Below are 20,413 nucleotides of genomic sequence, written 5' to 3' on the forward strand. Positions count from 1 at the left end.
TTTACCGTCATGAATAATATTCTGATTATGTTATAAAATAGTTTAAAAAAAAGAAACCACTTGGCCAAGAACAAATCGAGTAGGGGATGTACTGCATACAAACAACGCAGTCGATTGCGCTACTTCATCGAAGTCGTAAATTCATATAAATTGAATAGACCAGGTGGCCAGAGTATCAGGCTACATTGTACCTCCTTGAATAGACAGGATGTTGATACAAAAACATTCCCGACGCACTCGTAGACGCCATCTGAAAAGTTGGGGATTATGAGCATAATAGAAAAGTTCAAAGGCCGATTACAGACAGTCTCTTTTTTCTGCACCTGTCCATAGAATGCATTATAGTGATGTGCTTCGTATGTATTACGTAACCACTTTTACGGACCCCAATGATTTTATGGTTGTTTGGAAGCGAATGTGCAAGTTCTCATGTGGTTGTAACCAACATATATGTATAGAATTTAAACTTCGACAACGAAATACGCTGCAATAAAGCGAGTAAACAAGACATATGGCATTTTTTTTCTCTCATACGCTTAGCATTCGCCAAAAAATTGTAGATATAATTATGATGTTCGGTATTTGATGTTTGCAGCATTTCAAAGAAACAGTCAAAATAAAATAATATCCCATATTTCGATGATACCGACGATGGTGATGTCGACTGTTTAGTCTTTTTTGTTCTAGTTCTGTATGAATTCCTCATAATATGCTAATATTCGGCTATAGTCGCTCTGTCAATTACTTATACATTTAGAAGTCTGAGGTGTTTTCAGTCCACTTCTTTCGTATGTTCACGAGTCAATTCTTTTTTCGATCATTGAGTTCAATCCATTTATAATCAGTCAAATATGACAACTTATACCGAAAAAAAACACGTTTTTTCTTTTTTTTTTTCTTTGTAGAAAGCGCTCCAAATTTGCGAAGTGGTTATTCAATTTTGCGATAGACGGAGATGTGATAACCACATTGCTTCAATTGAACACTTTGTTTAGGAGCAAGGTATTTCGGGCAATAAAAACATGAAATTAATGTTCTTGTCTTATCTCATGTTTATCGATGTAATCAATTTTTTTTTTTTCATTTTGCTATTGAAGTAATTTATGCACTTACCGTGCCTGTGTATTTTTTATGTCTACGTATATCTCTGCATTTAGGTATGCCTACATTCATTCATTCCATTAGACTTCGTGAAATCGCATTGAAGCATTTTCATATTCATAAACGATTGCAGCAAATGCTCGTTTCCTTTATACATTATGCTTATTGAATGAGATTGTTAGTACTTCAGTTTTGTTTCTGTCTTTTATCGGGGGATGACTGGTATACACAATAAAAAAAAAAATTGATTTACACTCATGACATAAGAGAAGATCATTTCAGCAAAATTAGCCGTCTGTTATGAGATATCAAAGAATGCCGGGAGAAATGTCGTTTATTTCAACAAAAGTATCGTCTTTTCCTTATTTTCTGAAGTGATGTAATAATTGTAGGTCTTCAAGCCTGTGTGGCCTGTGCTTGCCATACTTCCATGATCATGTCGGCTTCTTCTACAGCTGCCGGATGGCCAACCTTTTTTGTTGCTAAATTGAATGAATTTCTCCGTCGAACTCGGGAATGCTCACCTGCGACCCTGTTTGAAAAGACGCTCTCTCATATTGAGACGAATTTGAATTCTCAATGGACATTCTAATTTAAATTATGTTAAGGCTACGTAATTTGAAGTGATAGGATATAGTGAAAGGAAACTGAGATTGAATGAACATCTTCATTGCGCGATCTTTTTTTTTTAGGTGATTTTGAATTACCTAACTGTGAAATTAGAAGACAAACGTACACACACACACACACACACACAAATGACTGCAAAATCTTTGCATAATGTTGAACCATTTTGAACACTCGAATATGCCGTTTTGCTCTTCCTTTGTAATACATTTGCCTCGATTAGTGCTGCTTCGATTTATCTCATTGCATCTCATTACTTTCCTTTCCAGCTATCCACTTCTTCATTCCCATCATCTGTATCGTTTAGATTGAATATCCCCATTGATGGTGGCGATCACCTTTCCAAGATACTTTGCCCGTATTATTATATATAATCTCATAAGATATCACCATAACACAGATTATAGGCAAACCTAGCCGTGTGTACTATTTCATTTCGTTTGCAAAAGTGTGTTCAGATTACCGTCCATGGAACTAAATTTAGAAGACCAGCCTATTTTTTTATCTCTTTATCTCTCAATCTTTCTTCTTATCGCATAGACTCCGATGTTTCGTTTGCAGACCGGAAGAGCTCATAAATGCTCCATCAACTGACTTGAATAGGTGTTATATATATATATATATATATATATATATATATATATATATATATATATATATATATATATATATATATATATATATATATATATATATATATATATTGTACGACAATAATCTATCCCGTTTGCTGATGATTATCATATCACTGTGTGACATTTAATTTCAAGTGATGTGCAGTGAACAATACCTTCCCGCCATTACGGTAGAGTTGTAAGGGAATCATGATTGCACATAAAATTTGCAACATACAACCCGACAGTAAACTTACAAATGCGCTCGTTGATCTCCTTTATTCATCTCATGGAAACCTAAGTCATATAATTATTGTCGAAATCTGGAGGCAGTCATGATGGATAATTTCACAAAGCAAACGTCTTTATACAAAAATTCATGGAGTTCGCAGGTTTAGTCACCATTAGAAGTCAAAGATTGCAAGAAAGATGCAACGATTTATCCGATTATTGAACATCCCATCAGGCTCTTGTCAACATTATGAAAATTGTTGAAACAAAACCAAGAAACAAACTCAAATGGAAGATTGGTTTGAGAAACTCAACTTCGATGTTGCTTGAAGCTTTTTTTTTCTCTCTCTCATACTTATGAATGACAGCGTGATTATGTTATAAGATCGTTCAAAAAATCTACTCGGCCAACGAACCAAATAGAGGATATACTGCATAATAGTTATCATTTTCATACAATGCAAGAGCCGATATTGCCACTATGGGGTCTTACAATTATATTCATCATGGTGAAACACAGCGTAACATGTGCGCGTGTTATAGGCAAGAACACGTTGAATAGACCAGGTGGCCAGAGTATCAGGTTACATTGTACCTCCTTGAATAGACAGGATGTTGATACAAAAACATTCCTAAGACGCACTCGTAGACGCCATCCGAAAAGTCTGGGATTATGAGCATAATAGAGAAGTTCAAAGGCCGATTACAGACAGTCTCTTTATTCTGCACCGGTCCATAGAATGCATTATGTGCTTCGTATGTATTACGTAACCGCTTTTACGGACCCCAATGACTTTATGGTTGTTGAAAATCCAATGTGCAAGTTCTCATGTACTTGTTACGAACATGTATTACAGAATTTAAACTTCGACAAGGACATACGCTGCAATAAAGCGAGAAACAAGACATACGGCAGAAGTTGTCTTTTTTTTTTCTCTCTCTCTCATACGCTTAGAATTCACAAATAAAGATTATGATGTTCAGTATTTGATGTTTGCAGCATTTCAAAGAGGCAGTCAAAATAAAATTGCATCCCATATTACGACGATACCGACAATGGTGATGTTGACTGTTTAGTCTTTTTTGGTTCTAGTTTTGTATGAATTCTTCATAATATGCTGATTTTCGGCTATAGTCGCTCTGTCAATTATTTATACGTTTAGAAGTCTGGGGTTTTCAGTCCATCTCTTTCGGAAGTTCACAAGTCAAATGATTTCGCGATCATTGAGTTATAATGGTTTTAGCAACACACTACCGTTTTGTAGCTCAATCGATTTATAATCAGTAGAATATGGTAACTCATGCCTAAAAAAAAAAAATAAACTTTTTTATGTAAATTTGCAGAAAGCTCTCCAAATTTGCGAAGTGATGATTCAGTTTTGCGAGAGACGGAGATGTGATAACCCGTCGCTTCAATTGAACACTCTACTTTGTTTAGGAGCAAGGAATTTCGAGCAATAAAAGCATGAAATGTTCTTGTCCATCTCATATATTGATGCGATCAAATGTTTTCATGCTGCTATTGAAGTGGTTTATGCACTTATCGTGGCTGCGTATTTTTTTATAATAATTGCATTATACATCTTTGTATTTACGTAGACCTACTTGCATTCGTTCCTTTAGACTTCGTGAAATCGCATTGAAGCATTTTCATATTCATAAACGATTGCAGCAAATGCTCGTTTCCTTTATACATTATGCTTATTGAATGAGAATAGTACTTCATTTTCTGTCTTTTACCGGGCGATGACTGGTATACACAATAAAACAAAATAATATTGATTTACACTCATGACATAAGAGAAGATCATTTCAGCAAAATTAACCGTCTGTTATGAGAGATCGAAGAATGTCGGGAGAAATGTCGTTTATTTCAACAAACATATCATCTTTTCGTTATTTTCTGAAGTGATGTAATGATTTTAGACCTTCAAGCTTGTGTGACATGTGCTCGCCGTTCTCCCATGGTCATGTCGTCTTCTTCTATCAGCTGGCGGGTGGTCAACCTTTTTGTTTCTAATATGAATGAACTTCTCCGACGAACTCGGAAATGCTCACCTGCGACCCTGTCTGAAAAGATACTCTCTCACATTGCTGCGAATCTGAATTCTCGATGGGAATTCTAATTTGAATTGTGCTAATGCTACATTTTTGGAAGTGATAGGACATAGTGAAAGGCAAACGAGGTTGAATGAACATCTTCATGGCGCTATTTTTTTTTTTTTTTTTTTGGTTGTTGGCTATTTTGAATTACGTAACTACGAAATTGGAAGGCAAACGTACACAAGAAATGACTGCAAAATCTTTGCATAATGTTGTACCCTTTTGCCCTTTTTTGCCGTTTTGCTCTTCCTTTGTAATACATTTGTCTCAATAAGTATTCCTTCATTTTATCTCATTACATCTCATCACTTTCCTTTCCAGCTATCCCCTTCTTCATTCCCATATACAAACGTGTAGATTGAATATTATCATTGATGGTGATGATCGCTTCTCCAAGATACTCTGCCCATAAAATTTATATATGTATATATATATATACATATATATATATATATATATATATATATATATATATGTATTATATAAAACGTAGAAAGATATTACCAAAACACAGGTTGTAGGCAAACCTCATCTTGTATAATTTTACATTACGTCTGAAAAATCTTTTCAGATTATCTACCGTCAATCAAACAAAATTTAGATGACCAGCCTATTTTTCTCTCCTTTTTCTCTTCTCATCGTATAGACTCCCCTGTTTCATCTAAAGAGCTCATACATGTTCTGTCAACTGGCTTAAACAGGACCGGTGTTTTATTCTTAGGTTTTTTTTTCTATGTAAGAAATAACGATACTCATTTAGGTTGGTGATTACTTTTTATAATAATTAAATATATGTCTTGTATCACTGTGTGAAATCTCATTTCACTTGATACATAGTGAATAATCATTATCTTTCCGACATTACGTCGAAGTTGTAAAGGAATTGTAAGATCGCACAGAAAAATAGCAGCATCAAACCCCGATAATAAACTCACAAATCCACTCGGTGATATCTTGTATGCATCCAATGAAAACCTATTATAAGTCGCATGATCGAAATTTGTAGGTAGTCACGATTGATAATTTCAGGAAGCAAACTTCTTTATACAGACTTCTTCAGGGGATGGCAGGTATCGCGCAAGCGTGGATTATGCATTTTTATTCGTCTCAAAGAAAGTTAGAAAGATGCAAAGATTTGTTTGAATATTGAACATATTCCAGGCTCTTGTCAATTTTATGGGAATTACTGAAACAGAACCAAGAAATAAACTCAAGTGGACGTTATTCTATTACAAAATTCGACTTTGATAAATCAGTATCACCAATTCTACTTGTAATATTACATCGTTGATGGTTTGCCCAGTGTTGAAATAAAGCCACGTGCTTCTGTTACAGACACGCGACCTTTGTATTTGGATACAAGTAGCGGGGACAAACAAGGTGTAACAGATTTTCAAATGTTGTATACAATGAATAAACTTCCTTCTGTTTCCAAAATTCATTGACTAGCTATGGTAAGGAATTTTGTGAACAACAGGAAGTCAAGAGTGGGTTCGTGTGCCTTTGATATCGCCACAATACGAGATTTACTTGGCGTGTCTTACAGTCGTGTAAATGGAAATACGCAAGCCTGTACACAATCCTCCGATCGATCGCTTTTCATTGAAAGACTTTGAAGGCTTGTGATCAACGGATTACAGTTTCCATAAATGATTGCCTCCATGAATCAGTAAATTCAAGACAATTATGTAGTACAAATTTGCGACACCCTCGACATAGCCTGGTGCCCAATAATAAAAGACGCTATTCATTTGAGTTGACGAGGGAACGTAAATTGACGATCGTACAGTACGTGAAGTTCAAACCGCGCGCGCGAACCCAGATAGCGAAGGGAAGCGACATTATTATTCATGAGCGGTCGTTATTCATCCAATCAGAAAGCGGATTCCTACACCGCATACACGGCAATTTGATGATTGGGTAAAGCGGGACCGTAAGTCACACCCCCTTAGTAACCCTCGGTCCGGGCTCGATTTTGGAAAACCTGTCCGTCTGTGGGTGTGTTCGCTCGCCAAAGCAAACCGTCCTAAACGGGTTAAAATGTTTGATGAGACAGTAAAATACAATAAAATGTAGAATTCTCCAAATGTACATTATCAAAACTTGAAAAACAAGGGGATCATCTTTCCACTACCAAGCTTAGAAAAATTTGCAATGAATAGCTTTTATGTTTTCATGCTGGCCTTGAGCACTCAAAATCAAGCTTGGAGAGAAATATACATGAAAAGACTAATACACTAAAGTGAACACTGGCATCTAATGCAGAATATTAAATTTTGGGCTATGGGTTACTGCTGTAGATAATAATATTTGCATTTATATTCCCTTGCTATCGTTGACTTTTGCAGCTGATAACACAGCAATGCACAAAAATGAATCGTATTGCCCCATACAATTGTCACACCATTGCACACACAGGCTCTTGGTCATGAAATTGAGTTTGGTGATATCATAATCATTTAAAATAAAAAGGAAGAAAGCTTGTAGAATGGCTCAATTACAACATCCGTCATGATACGTAACACCGATTTGAGAGCTGCCCATTAATCTTACTAAATTGCGCTGGACACTGCCTTGGAATTCCACTCCACAATTTAGGGCCATTAGAAATGAGCCGCGGGGCAAAGTACCGTATGGCTGCTAGCAACCTGCAAGGCCCATTATGTGAACCAAAAACCCAGAAAAGTGGCTATCGCTCCATCATGCGTTGTACCTCAGAGCTGGTAATCATATTCATGGCCATTCAGGCACACAAAACGCCACTTTCAGCCCCGTGCCCGCAATCCAAACTCTTTTCCCCCGGCGGCGCTTTCTACCTTGTTCAATGCTGCTGACATTTCGTGCCCTCGGGTTAAGTACTGCCTTCTAGGCAAGGCTGGCGATGTTCAAGGATTCTGCTAATTACATTCTGAGCTCGGTGCATTGATTTCGTACTTGCGAGAAACCTGGAGATTTTCAATGCTACACTTCATAACATGCAACATACGTGTTCACCACTTTGGGGAGAGGTTCCCATCGTTTTGTCAGGCTTTTTTCACAAAGCACCTTTCTAAGGCTTAATTACTAGATTGATAAATGCAAGGTACATCATAATCACTACCATTAAGGCACACAATATTCGTGTATTACAAGTGAAGCATCAATAAGTAACACCTCACACGACTTTTTATCCTAAGCCATCCCAAATCCCCTCCCCCCCCCCCCCCTGGCTCTATCTATCCATCTCCCTATCTATCTACAGTATTTCTTTTTGTCTCTCCTTGCATCCATCTCTTATTGGGGCCACGAACTCATAAAAAATGTCCATTATAAAGATTTCCTGGCACACCCACGGCTGCCAACATTCACACGTTCAAAAAATCAGGGAAGATTGCAACGAGCTATCAGGAGCGTTAGTTAATTGTCTGTTACCACCGACACCTCAATGGGCACACTTGCCAAATCGAGTGGGAGTTTTACATTCTACTTCAAATCGGGACATGATGATGATGAGATGATATAAGCTTTCTGGGAGCCTCCAGCAGAATAGACCAGTTTGTAATTCCTCTTTGCGCATGAGCAGAAAAAGCTTATTTGTACCAACAGGTATATTGGTTTATAAATTCACCAAGATAAGCATCTGTGCTGTCATGATTATTCATGTAATCCTTATAAATAGTGCTTTCTAGCACATCCGCCAGACATTAAGCCTGGTATTTGGCAGTATTAATAGAAAAAAAAAATTCTTCATACATTCAGGAGAAAATACTTCAATAATATGCTTTCCCGGGTGTTAATTGACAGCTCTTTCTGGCCACCTGCTCTGCACAGGTTTATTCTTTGTTTGAACATAAATTCCACAAATTGTTATATTGAATGGGTTAGTCAAATACTGGCTAGTGTTTGGCTAAACACAGTCACGTAATGGAGGAACATTGGTTATGTTCACCCATGGGAGAACATTTTCACGTAACAGATGACAAAAGGACCCGCGTACAGTGAATTTGGCTCAGCGCGAGTGATCAAGTACGTTGTGCTGGTGGTTGACGTTGATGTATTTTACGTATTTGACTAACCCATATAATATAACAGATGATGACTTCTGTTGTCGGGAACATGTGCCAAACGTTCCACCCTCAGGGTTTGAAATGCTATTTCGGGAGGCTATAAGTCCCTCGACTTCGTCTCGGGACTTATAACCTCCCTCAAGAGCATTTCAAACCCTTCGGGTGGAACATTCGGTATGTTCCCTCCCCCGCCAGTCATCATCTATATAATGTTGGGGCAAACTCATGCATTATGCTGCTTTCAGAACAACTGAAGTGCCTAGCCAACCGAGAGAAAAAGAAAGACCATTTGTACCAATTGTGCACATGAGCAAATTATGAACTGGCATATTAGGAAACTCGCGGCCGTGAGATGGCAAAACAATGTACACATGTATCTGCACGCAACCTCTTTTCCAGGAAATGAAGTTTAAAGTTTTGCAAAGGTACAGCTCTTTTTCTGTTGTTCATGATACTGATTCTTCATATCTTACCCTCAAAGGAATGACAGTATCAACAATGTATTGAATGCAACTTGATTTCACAAGACCCTTTATTCTTAACAATAATTTTCATAAAGTGAAACATATATTGTTTTATCTCATCAAGCCTAACCAAGCAATTGCTATGGAAAAACAATGTCTCATCAATGGGGAGCATATGTGTAACACAATGTCATTCTGCGCGTGGTTCTGCCATCAGCACGTGGCCCATTACTGTGTAAAAATGTATATAGCAAAACAACATATTTCACGTAGATCACCAGTGGATACACTGCTTTGCAAAGTTCATGTATGAAGCATGTTGAGAAGGGGCTTACTTTCTTTTGGCAACAAAATTATAACAATTCCCATGGGGGGGGGGGGGACCTCATATCTCAGTAACGGGCAGCGTTCTGATTTCAAGATTTGTTTCAGAGTTAGGTTACACTAAAACAAACTGAAATATGTGACTTCTTAAGTCAATTTTTGCAAATTTTCCACATACGCTGTTCTGCCATCTCAAGCCCACTCGGCGGCAACTCTGCACAACCCGACTTACCTCTGATGTCATCCTCTTCCAATGTGCTGCCTTCTGGGGACCCTTTGATGCCATTGTCTTTCTTCTGCTGAGGGGTTCTGGTTGCTGTTTGAGAAGTGGAGGGGGGGGGGAACAACAACAACAACCACAGATATTTAATCTATTTGTCGGTTCTCTCTCAACATCTGACTCACAAAGGGGATACATCTATTCATTCAAGTTTGATTTGATTTGATTTTCTTTTTTGGAAAAATAAACAGAAGCCTTGTTGTCATAAGATGCTTTCAAATATTTGAGTAGTTAGTAGTTGCTTGGGTTTTTCTTTTTTACAGAAAGAGATGTCCATTGAATCAGACACAATGTCATTGGGGATGCTGTTAATAGGTAACTGGAAAATTCCAGTGACCTTGCTGAATGGAATGAATTTGCTGTGAACTCCAGAATACTCCAGAAAATTCTCAGAAGAGAACACTCATCAGTTTTCACCTATACTTTATCGAGACACATGGAGAAGCAGATTGAACAGAACGTGGACTCTTCTCCATTAAATTGCGGCTGAATTCAGGACACTTCTGTCTTTGCAAAGGAAACTCCAGAAAAACAAAAACCTGTGCTGAATTTGCAGGTTATATGTCTTGAAATATGTCTTGAAAGAAGCATTTTTGGGAGCATAATCACACCTAAATCAGAAGAGTTATTGCATTTAAAGTTGCATGCATCTTACAACACTTTTTCATATTGGTCATCAGTGAGGTCCGGTATATTCATATATATCATCTCTGATTCCTTCATTTCATTTTCTTTAATTCAAATTACATAATTCAGGGATTACTGAATGCATCTTGCTTGCTTGCACAAAGCTGTAAAGTTAAATATGTAACTTCAAAGGATTTTTTTTTTTCTTAACATGAGATATTTTTTACCTCAAATATAAAATGCTGGAGCCAAACCTTAAAGTCACATGCGATTTGAATTTCAGGAAAACATCCACACAATGTAATCAATCAACATGTCAGTTTTTCACGTTATGTTACATGCACATAAATCATTTGTCATAACTGTAATGCATGCTCTCTCCACATCTGAGTATACTCTGTAACATGGCAGAATGAAAACCCAATAGAATAGCGGTGCAGTAAAGAGAAATAGAATGAAAGTGCAAACAACATGCAAAGAAGACAGTATGATGAAAATATAATAATTTCTAACATTATACAGAATAACACATGCACACTCCGAGGATTATAGAATAGAGCATTCCTCTACCACACCAACATTTTCATTCTGAGTAAAGTGTCCATGCATGCGAAACAAATAGCATGTCACAGACGATATGAAGATCAGACTCGTTAAGTTGTGATTGTTATCAAACGGTAAGGACTCGGACGGCCTGCCTCAGCCAGAAGTAATGACCAGAAAATTGCTCTCGGTAACGAGACGCTCGTTCTGCTGGATAAAACAAACAAGCACAAACCACCTTTTGCAGGCGACCCACCCCCAGGCAGGCAACGGCTCGAGTCCTCGGATCTAAAATTGCACTAGAGAAATCAACTAGTCTGACCTTGTCGTTTCACTGTAAAATCTTACAAAGCTAATTGCTGCCGGCAAACAGTACAGTTATGTAACATCAAAATTGGTACAAATTCACCCACAAACAATGTTCAAATCACTCTCCGATGGCCTTTAATTTACAACTACACTGTACTCTGTAAATGCAGCGGCATCATAAAATTGTAGCACTGTTCGTTTTTCAAGTTTTCAAAGAAATTCCCATTTCAATAATATTTTAGCCTTGCCGACTCTGTATCCTACACGACTTTATGCAGTTTGAGGAATCGATGAATTTGAACTTAATCAGAACTGTATTACAGGCTCCCTGGGCTTGAAAATGTAATATTCAACACTTGCAATCATCACATCGAGAAACATTCACTGGCCTCTGTTAACTCTTTCCTTTCCAAAATAGTACTCTACTGATGCTGTTGTTTATTACACAGGAGTATACATGTCTACTGTAAAGGAAGTTAAATCTGCCTGCCTTCAAAATTTGTGCATATTCAAAACAATGCTCACCAAGATTCAAGTCACTATACGTAGTTGATAAAATCTCCGACAAGGAAGAAATTAGACATTGTATGAAATGTGCTAGTTTAACAAAGATGCTTCCCTAGGATCCTAATGCACGCTGGCAAAACTTTAAGGCATTTTTTCCCCCACAGCACATTCACACTAATGCCACCTGAAGTGTAAAAAGAACTTTACACTATTTCACTGAAAATGTAATACACCCATATGTCTCCAAATACTTCCTCCCACATGAAAATAAATAAACAAAACACAAACTCTGCCTACAGTATATAGAGCCAGCTGAACTTGTAAGCAGATAACCCAGTCACACCCTGGCATTTTCACTGCAAAACACAAAAGTCAGCAAAATGAAAATAGTAACACACATGTACATACTCACTCATACACACAAACACACACACAGAGTTAGTTGTTATTAAAAAAGTGCAAGACTAGGATGACATTTATGTCCAAGGACTACTGTCCTTTCCATGTGAGCATTTGAAAAGTCACCATCCAAATCCAATCTGAATCATACAGTAGGGGCCTACTAGCAATGAAGACTTGAGTAACATTTTCTCCAATCATACCACTGCTCTGTAATCAGCAGGTTTAAAGCTACATGTACATTGAGAACACATTCACTAAAAACCATTTGCATTCGCATACCACTAGAAACTTTTCTGCTCTAATTCAGGGGACGATGCACACTTCAAATCTTATTTTGGGGGCCACTTCAGACTAACACTGCAAAGAATTCTACAACCTCAGGCACACTCATGCAAATTATAGGGGAAAAAAAAGACTGAGCAAATTCATATTCATAAGCATCATCTCAAAGTTAAAAGACTTCAAATATGTCTATACATCTTACTCTATAACTTGATATAAATGAAATGAAGCACAAAAGAGCAGTTTGTGTTTTTTCCCCCCTGTGATTAGAGTCCTGCCCAGAAATGTCATGCTCACGCTTGGTCAACGACAGGCCTCATACTTTAGAGATGTCACATCTTTAATGATGTAACTGGTTTCCTGTGAGCATTCAGCCAGTAATGTATATGAGAGTATCAAATTTGACAGCAGGTGTACACATACCAGAAGAAGGTGTGTAAGAGAAGTAAGTAGATTGAGAGTATCTATCTGTAGATTCTTCCACCAATCAAGATACTTAACTTTTGACAACTTTTGGCATACCATCCAATTCTTTTTGCTTTATAACAGAACATAAAATGGTGGTAACCTCCACCACCATCACCAAAAAAAAAAAAAAAAGAAAAGAAAAAGAAAAGAAAAGATAGTAATGCCTTTTTGAAATGTTGAGGAATTCAAATTTATACATTTGTACTTTAGCTTTCGAGGGACTGAGTACCATTTCTCAAGATGCTTTGCTGAGGGGTCAGGATTAAGTCATTTACTCAAGTAATTTCTCTACTACGATGAATTCTGGCCAAGCCCCAAATCACGGTTGCTTTTCTGTTTGCTAGAAACTTTTTTGTGTGATTCTGGACCACTGCAACTGCAGAACGTAAAAAGGCAACTTAAAAACACACTGCATTCTTCTAAACAAGTCACCAGTAGCTATTTTGATCATAGAGATGAAAGCATCCCTGGAAACAATGCTTTTCATATTTTCTTTGTCAGAAATCAAAAATCCATTACATGGACATAAATATCTAGACATGAAGAAAAAATCAGAAGGTGTCAAAACTATTTAACAGAAAGTTCACGATACAATGACAAGTAGAAAGCTTTGAATACTATCAACATCCTCGTCACATGCAATAAGAATAAAGAAATAACCTTGAAAAAAAAAGACTATTTCACAAGAGATTTACATATGTGTCTCTCCAAGATTGTGAGGAATTATGAATGAAAATATTCAAAACAAACCATGCAGTTAATGTTATGATAAAAAAAAAAAAGATACAGAGAACAAGTCTCCCAATAGGGTATTGCACTAGTCTTAATTCCATTTCATGCAGAATTTAATCCCCCCAAAAAGTAAACTGCCAACATGGTATGGTATGGATGAAATGTTATGGAATGCACTGTGCCAGTATGGATCGTAAGGCATGACTATGAATGCTCTCTACAATTAACTGAATGACATATGCAAGGACTTTCAAATTACCATGAAGTCAGAGAAATTTTTGATGACCTTAATTGTTTAATTGTGGTGTGCAAATGAAGAAATATATATAATATATATATATATATATATATATATATATATATATATATATATATATATATACATATATATACATATATATATATATATATATATATATATATATATATATACATATATATATATATATATACATGTATGTGTCAGTAGGTGAAAATGTATTGTGAAGTAAGAGAGTAAGGAGATAAGTGAATGTGTATTTTGTTGCTTACCACCAAAAAAGGAAATATTGGATTGGCAGAGTAGATGAGTGTAAATATGCAAGTATCATTGCGACAGTTCAAAGTCTAGGCATGCATGTTATATGAAGAAGCTAACACACCAGGTATCGTCAGATTTGAGCACGACACACATTAAAGATCGATGAAATTGTATGTGAAGCTGATGTTAGACAAATAAAGGAAGAATATATATATATAAATGTTAATGGTATTAAGTTGCAAAGGATCATAGAAAGAAAAAAAAATATGTATGATCTTTAGCGGACAATCCGTCTTACCCTTTTCTTGACTGCCCCCTAGAGTATGCAACGCAGGCAACAAAAAATGGATTAAAAATGAACAAAAACACACAAAAAATGGAGCAAACCAGAATTGAAAGGGTTATACATGCTTGAATTCAACAATAGTCATTATGGGTACTTACAATCTATGAGTTATCAATGAATTAAGCCTGAGGATCTTCTAATGCTCAACATGAAATGTATACAAAGCAATGAATGTTGCAATTTTTGGTTTTGCCTTAAACATACGGTCATTCCCAAAGCAATGCATAGAGCACACTACACATGAGAGATCTATAAACTAACTTGTTATTCCTTGGGCATTCCTTCTCTGCTTTAGGATTTGTAGGGTTGTCTTTTAAAAAAAAAAAACCAAAGAAAATCTTGTATAGAATCCACATGCAACTGCTCAACTCGATTCTTTTCCTTGTTAAAAAAACAACAACAATCTTGTTTTCAAAAGTAATCACATTGGTATATCAATTTTGACAAATTTTCAATAAACGAATTGGGGAAAGTACAAGATGATAGTGCTGATTTAATAAACACATTAGATATCAAAGTGATACAGATAAAGCTATGGTATGGTTTTTTGTTTGCACACAGACAAAAAAAAAAACAAGTTTTTTTTTTTTTTTAAAATGAACATTTTGCTATTAAAAGTGCAAAGTTGTTCCAAAGCCATTAACACAGATATTCCAGAAGCTCATTACTTTCCCAAATCAGGTGGAAAAAAAAATCCCATCCCTTCATGGTCACAATTTCTTCCTTCGCTTTGCCTCGGATCATTTCGTACTACAAATGCGCCACAGAAATGCGACAGAATCTCAATATGCATGAAATATGTACATGGAACCAATGCATGGCGTGGCACTTGTTGCGAATTAAAGCGTATGAAAAAACGTACGGTGGTAACAAGAGTATGGGAGCAGACTGGTAGGTCGGCACAAGCAGAATGATTGCATTGCATTGTACGATGAGACTAACAATAATGGCACATTTCCAACAAAAATCATTGACTCTCCAGATGATGTATGAAAAAAAAATACCTGGTATCAGAGACATATAATATGAATACCATGAATGAGAACATCATATATAACTATGGGGCCTGGGAGAGGGCACACTCACATGTGGTTTATTTTCTGGAGGGGGTGGGAGATTGGGGGGGGGGGTTGTCGGGAGAGGGGATCGACTAAGTATGAAGAAATGACAGCGGGGAGGAGTGGTATAAGATTATGAAACAGAGGAAAGTGAAGATAAGATGACAAGAAACCAGGGACAATTATCCATTCTGGAGGAGGCGGAGGAGGAGAGAGAGAGAAGGTATACTGGGCTGAGAAGGAGAATACTAAGAAAGTACTAGAAAAGAATGAGCTTACAAACATACCAGGGAGAGATATGAGCTGGGGGAAGGGGGAAATGAGCTATTGGGAAATATGAAAAAAATGGCATTGAATGCTGTTTGTAGCAACTCATGCAAAATCCAAACACACACACACACACACACACACAAACATACACAAACTCACTCACACGTCAAACACATGCAGATAGAGCAGCTGAAGAAACACTAAAATAATACCACAACATGCAGATCCTTGTCTCTAAGAAACCCATGTACCTTCCCCTCTAAGGTGGGGTGCCATGATATAATATGTATCTTAATATTCTATGGAATCTTATTGGTCAGTCTTCTTCTTTTATTCTGATAAGCACTGCATGTTACCACTCTGTCCATTGGGAAGAGCAAAATATGACATTAAAAAGATAATCTGATGTAAAAAAAAAAAAAAAATAGAGATAATTTTTACGGGTTGCCCTTGGTGTTCATGATGAAGTTTCCAATCTGTTCTACACAATTTTCTTTCAAGAATTGCATCATGCAAACTTTCTAAAGAAGTAAAGTACTTCAAACATTGCAAGAGTCTCAAACAAGAAGACATATCACACATTTATGTTGTGAGCAACATTTGATCGCTTTTTATGATATCACAAAGCATGATGAAATTTAGTAAATAGTAAAATATATAAGACATTTCAGTTGTTGCTGTTCATTCAAAGTGAATGGATGCCCAACATTGATACTCTGTTGATGCAAGTGGTTTCCAATTCCAAAGAACAGTGTGAAGACCTGTTGTGACTTGACTCTGAATGGAAGATAGTGACCTTTGACCTTTTCCCTACCCATAATGTCTTTGCTGTACCTATAATCACATCTCTCTCTTCATTAGGGCTGATACACCACACTGTGAACTTCTAATGTAACGTGAGCAACACAAAACTTTAGAAATATGAAAGATGAGCTGTAAGACTGAAGATACATATGATATGGCTATTGCATGGAGCGTCAGGTTTGGCTGCTTAAAGAAATGTGGATATTACAAGATTTGCAAGAGATTACGTGAAGTATACGAGGTAGAGGATAATCTTAGAAGTGATGCCATGAGATTAAAATAGAAATGTGAAAGGAGGCAGGGGGAGCATCTCGATATGCAACACACAGCAAAGGGGGTACTAGCCTTTATAGAGAGAAAGGGAATACTGGGCGTTTAATACATCAGTGGGGGATTGGCGGGGCCAGGTGGGATGTCGACATATCTTGGCACAATGTTCGCAAAGGCTATAATGAGGCACGCAAGATAGGATGCTACCACACTACCACACCAGAAAAAAAAAAATAGTGACTGATGTCATTGGAGGCGATGATTAACATATTGATGCATGCATGGTGAGTTGGCGGCACCTAAAGAGATTACTCTACAGAACAAACACACCCCCAGACCCGCTTTCCCGCTCTATACATACTGATACCTTTCTAACCTTTCTAACAACTACTGCTTTACAATAGGAAAGTAGACATTAAAAAAAAAAACACCCAAAAACAATAATACCTGGTATACAAAACAAACCAGGGCTGGAAAGAAAATAAACTGTCACTGTTTGACTTCATACAATATTCAAACCTCTTTCATTTATCAACTGTAACACAGTCTGCAGTTATAGTTAAATCCTCCCACACTATCCCACAAATGTAATCCAATGACGTACTTGACTTGCATTTTAATCGACAGAATCAGTACCAAAGCAAAGAAAAATGTTAATCTTAACACCCTATAATTAATTGCTATCTGTCATATCAACAGGCAATCCTCCAACACAAGTACAAAAAAAAAAGGGGTGGGGGGAAGAAACCCAGAATAAACCCCATATATATCAAATATTAAAGATTACAGTAGGATTATGAGGTTCATGGGACATGCAGATTACATAGGAACAAGGTCTGAACTAACAAGAAGAATCCACACAATCCACAACTATACAGTACATGAAGGAATGTCAGAATTTTGCTGCTCCCAATCTCGTCACCATTTGCATTCTAAAGGCTTCTTCATGCTGGTGACAGCAGTCGAGAATACGAGAGACAAAGACTTCAAAAAAGGAGAGACTCTCTAGATATGATTTATAAAAGAGAATAAATGTCTGTGTCTGGAGAATGTAGTTTGTCATAAATGTCAACAGCATAAATCATACAATTGGTGTCACACCATATCTATTTGACTTGATAAATAAATGTCTACATCACTTTCTCATGTGTGGTTTACACTTAAGGTTCCACTAGAAGTATCATTCGTCAAAAATGATACTGACATCCATTTCACAGTGAAATCACTCGTATATTTTTGTCTTTTTATTAATTGATGATGTCAAGAATTACCCATCTCCTGAATTCTTTTTTTTTAAACTGATGTGTTAAGTACATTGCAAACATTCCTTGTAAGGTAGTTCTATGGAAATATTACATGAAATATGAAAGAGACGAAATGTACAATATATGCTCTTGAAATATTCAATGGCTGATAATCATTTATTTCATTTCAGTAAAATGCTTATCCATCAACTACACTGTTTTAATCTCTTGGAAATGCTAAAAAGTCTCAAAATGTTCAATATCCATATTCACTACCATGAATTAAAATTAGTGCATGAACCAAAACTTGTTAGTATGCTTGCTACTTGGGTTTCAAACCTGCCAAAAAAAAATCATAATAATGAATGAAATAATAACTCTATCACATCCAGTCGATAAACCTCTTTAAATATTTTGTAATTCAATTATCATTGCCAGTGAATGATTATTGACCTAATCTTAAATCTAAATAATAATCCAAAATCAATAACAACAATAGAATTTTTTTTTTTAATTCCACTGTTAGCACTGCTGAACCAGAGGAACCTGCCATTCATAACCCCAACATTGCCAGGTACCCATTTATATACCTGACTTGAGCAGGACATGAGGGTAGTCCAGAAAAGAAAAAGAAAAAGAAAAAAGAAGAAGAAGAAGTAAAAGTCCAAGATGAAAACACTAGGTGAATTCAAATCCTGGACCTTGGAATGAAAGTAAAAGATATTTTAGTCACTACACTACAGTGACCCAATGAGATGCCCACTACCAGGCTACAAACACAATGAAAGCTTGTTGTTTGTAGTATTTAGCAGACATATAATATATACCATATAACTCTGGAGATATTTCGAATTGCAATAATTTTTCATTGTCCATACATGTAGTTATAGACACTAGAATCAATGAATCCAATCTAATTTTATATACTCACTGCAATGACTCAGAATATACCGGTTTGTAATTTGACTCTTTTGTAATACCTGCAAATATGCCCCCTTCCCTAATTACACAAGTCAAACCTAACGTAGCATTTCAACTTTTAAAAAATTCCCTTTGACAACCAAGGTACTTCTTAACACATTCATGTGTATCAAAATACAGATATGGAACAATCATAGTAAATGCTAAAGTAATGTCATTCTATCACTTTGACATCCCTTGGAATAATAAGCATGACAATAGCACCTAATTCTTACACATCACATGCCATTACTGTGGGAAACATGTTGGTACTCTGTTTTGGGTGAATTCAGCATGGATTCATATTTCATTTGTCAAACAGAAAGCTAGTGAAAGATAGAACCTGACACAATGAGTTCCCCCCTTGCTTGTTAATGTAATAAGGGAAATATACAGTTCGGTGTTATATATGCCATTGTGGCACCAGACCGTAGATATTTCCAGCATTACATGAGAAGAAGCAGGAGTTCAATATTTTTTCATCTGGTGTGAAGACTAGACACTCTAGATCCAGATCTACAGACCCTAGATGAATTCTGTATTGGTCAATTTTCAATAAATTTTCAATGTTCCAATTGCTGGCTTTTAGCCATGTTTGGTGTCTGCACAAGATCGATCAGCACATGTACATGTACATATGCACAATATGAATGCTAATTGTGAAACACGAAATACATACACAACAAGGGCAATGACCTCATTCATGTAATACAGGATATATTGTGTGGCTGATTGACCAATCAGATTACAGAATTCACCATCACTACATGATAAAGTTAGTACTCAAGTCTGCATGAACATAAACACTAGTCAACTATCAATAATCTTGATGATAATGATGTAAAGACGGTATCAACTCTTCTTTCTAGGGTAGATATGAATGCATTCTTCACGATAAGAGCCATTGACACATACTGTATAAATCATATATTTAGCGAGTCTAATTTTTCGCAAATCAGGACATCCGGACAATTTTGCGAGTGGTTAAATGTGGGATCATGGAGTGAGTACTGAACAGTAAAATGTATGCGCGAACGTCATATTCATGTCAGGATCGGAGTTAATACTTTCATATGTTTTTAAATTTGCATAGCACCTAACTTGCGAAATTTGTAATAATACAAATCTTGCAAAATATACGACGTATACAGTAATGAGAGCATCAGATATGAGAATGACATCATCCGGATTATGGATTTGAAAGAAATCCCCTAAAACACATTTATGTCTGAACAATAAATGGGAAATGTTAGAGTGGTATAAAACTGACCCTTTTTTTGG

General features: G+C 36.5%; 1 protein-coding gene across 4 annotated transcripts in view; it reads right to left on the reverse strand.

Annotated features, from left to right (window-relative positions):
• Positions 1-20,413, reverse strand: part of LOC140228662 (calcium/calmodulin-dependent protein kinase type II subunit alpha-like) — a 199,151-nt gene that overhangs the window by 11,595 nt on the left and 167,143 nt on the right. For 3 of the 4 annotated variants that reach the window (XM_072308921.1, XM_072308919.1, XM_072308918.1), the window contains one exon: positions 9,743-9,826. In XM_072308921.1, coding sequence (XP_072165022.1) covers positions 9,743-9,826 — 84 coding nt within the window. Of the gene's footprint in view, positions 1-9,742; positions 9,827-14,478; positions 14,497-20,413 lie in introns of all 4 variants that reach the window. The other variant, XM_072308920.1, reaches the window with a different exon arrangement.

The sequence above is a fragment of the Diadema setosum genome, chromosome 5 (genome assembly GCF_964275005.1).
Source record: "Diadema setosum chromosome 5, eeDiaSeto1, whole genome shotgun sequence".
Taxonomy (NCBI): domain Eukaryota; kingdom Metazoa; phylum Echinodermata; class Echinoidea; order Diadematoida; family Diadematidae; genus Diadema; species Diadema setosum.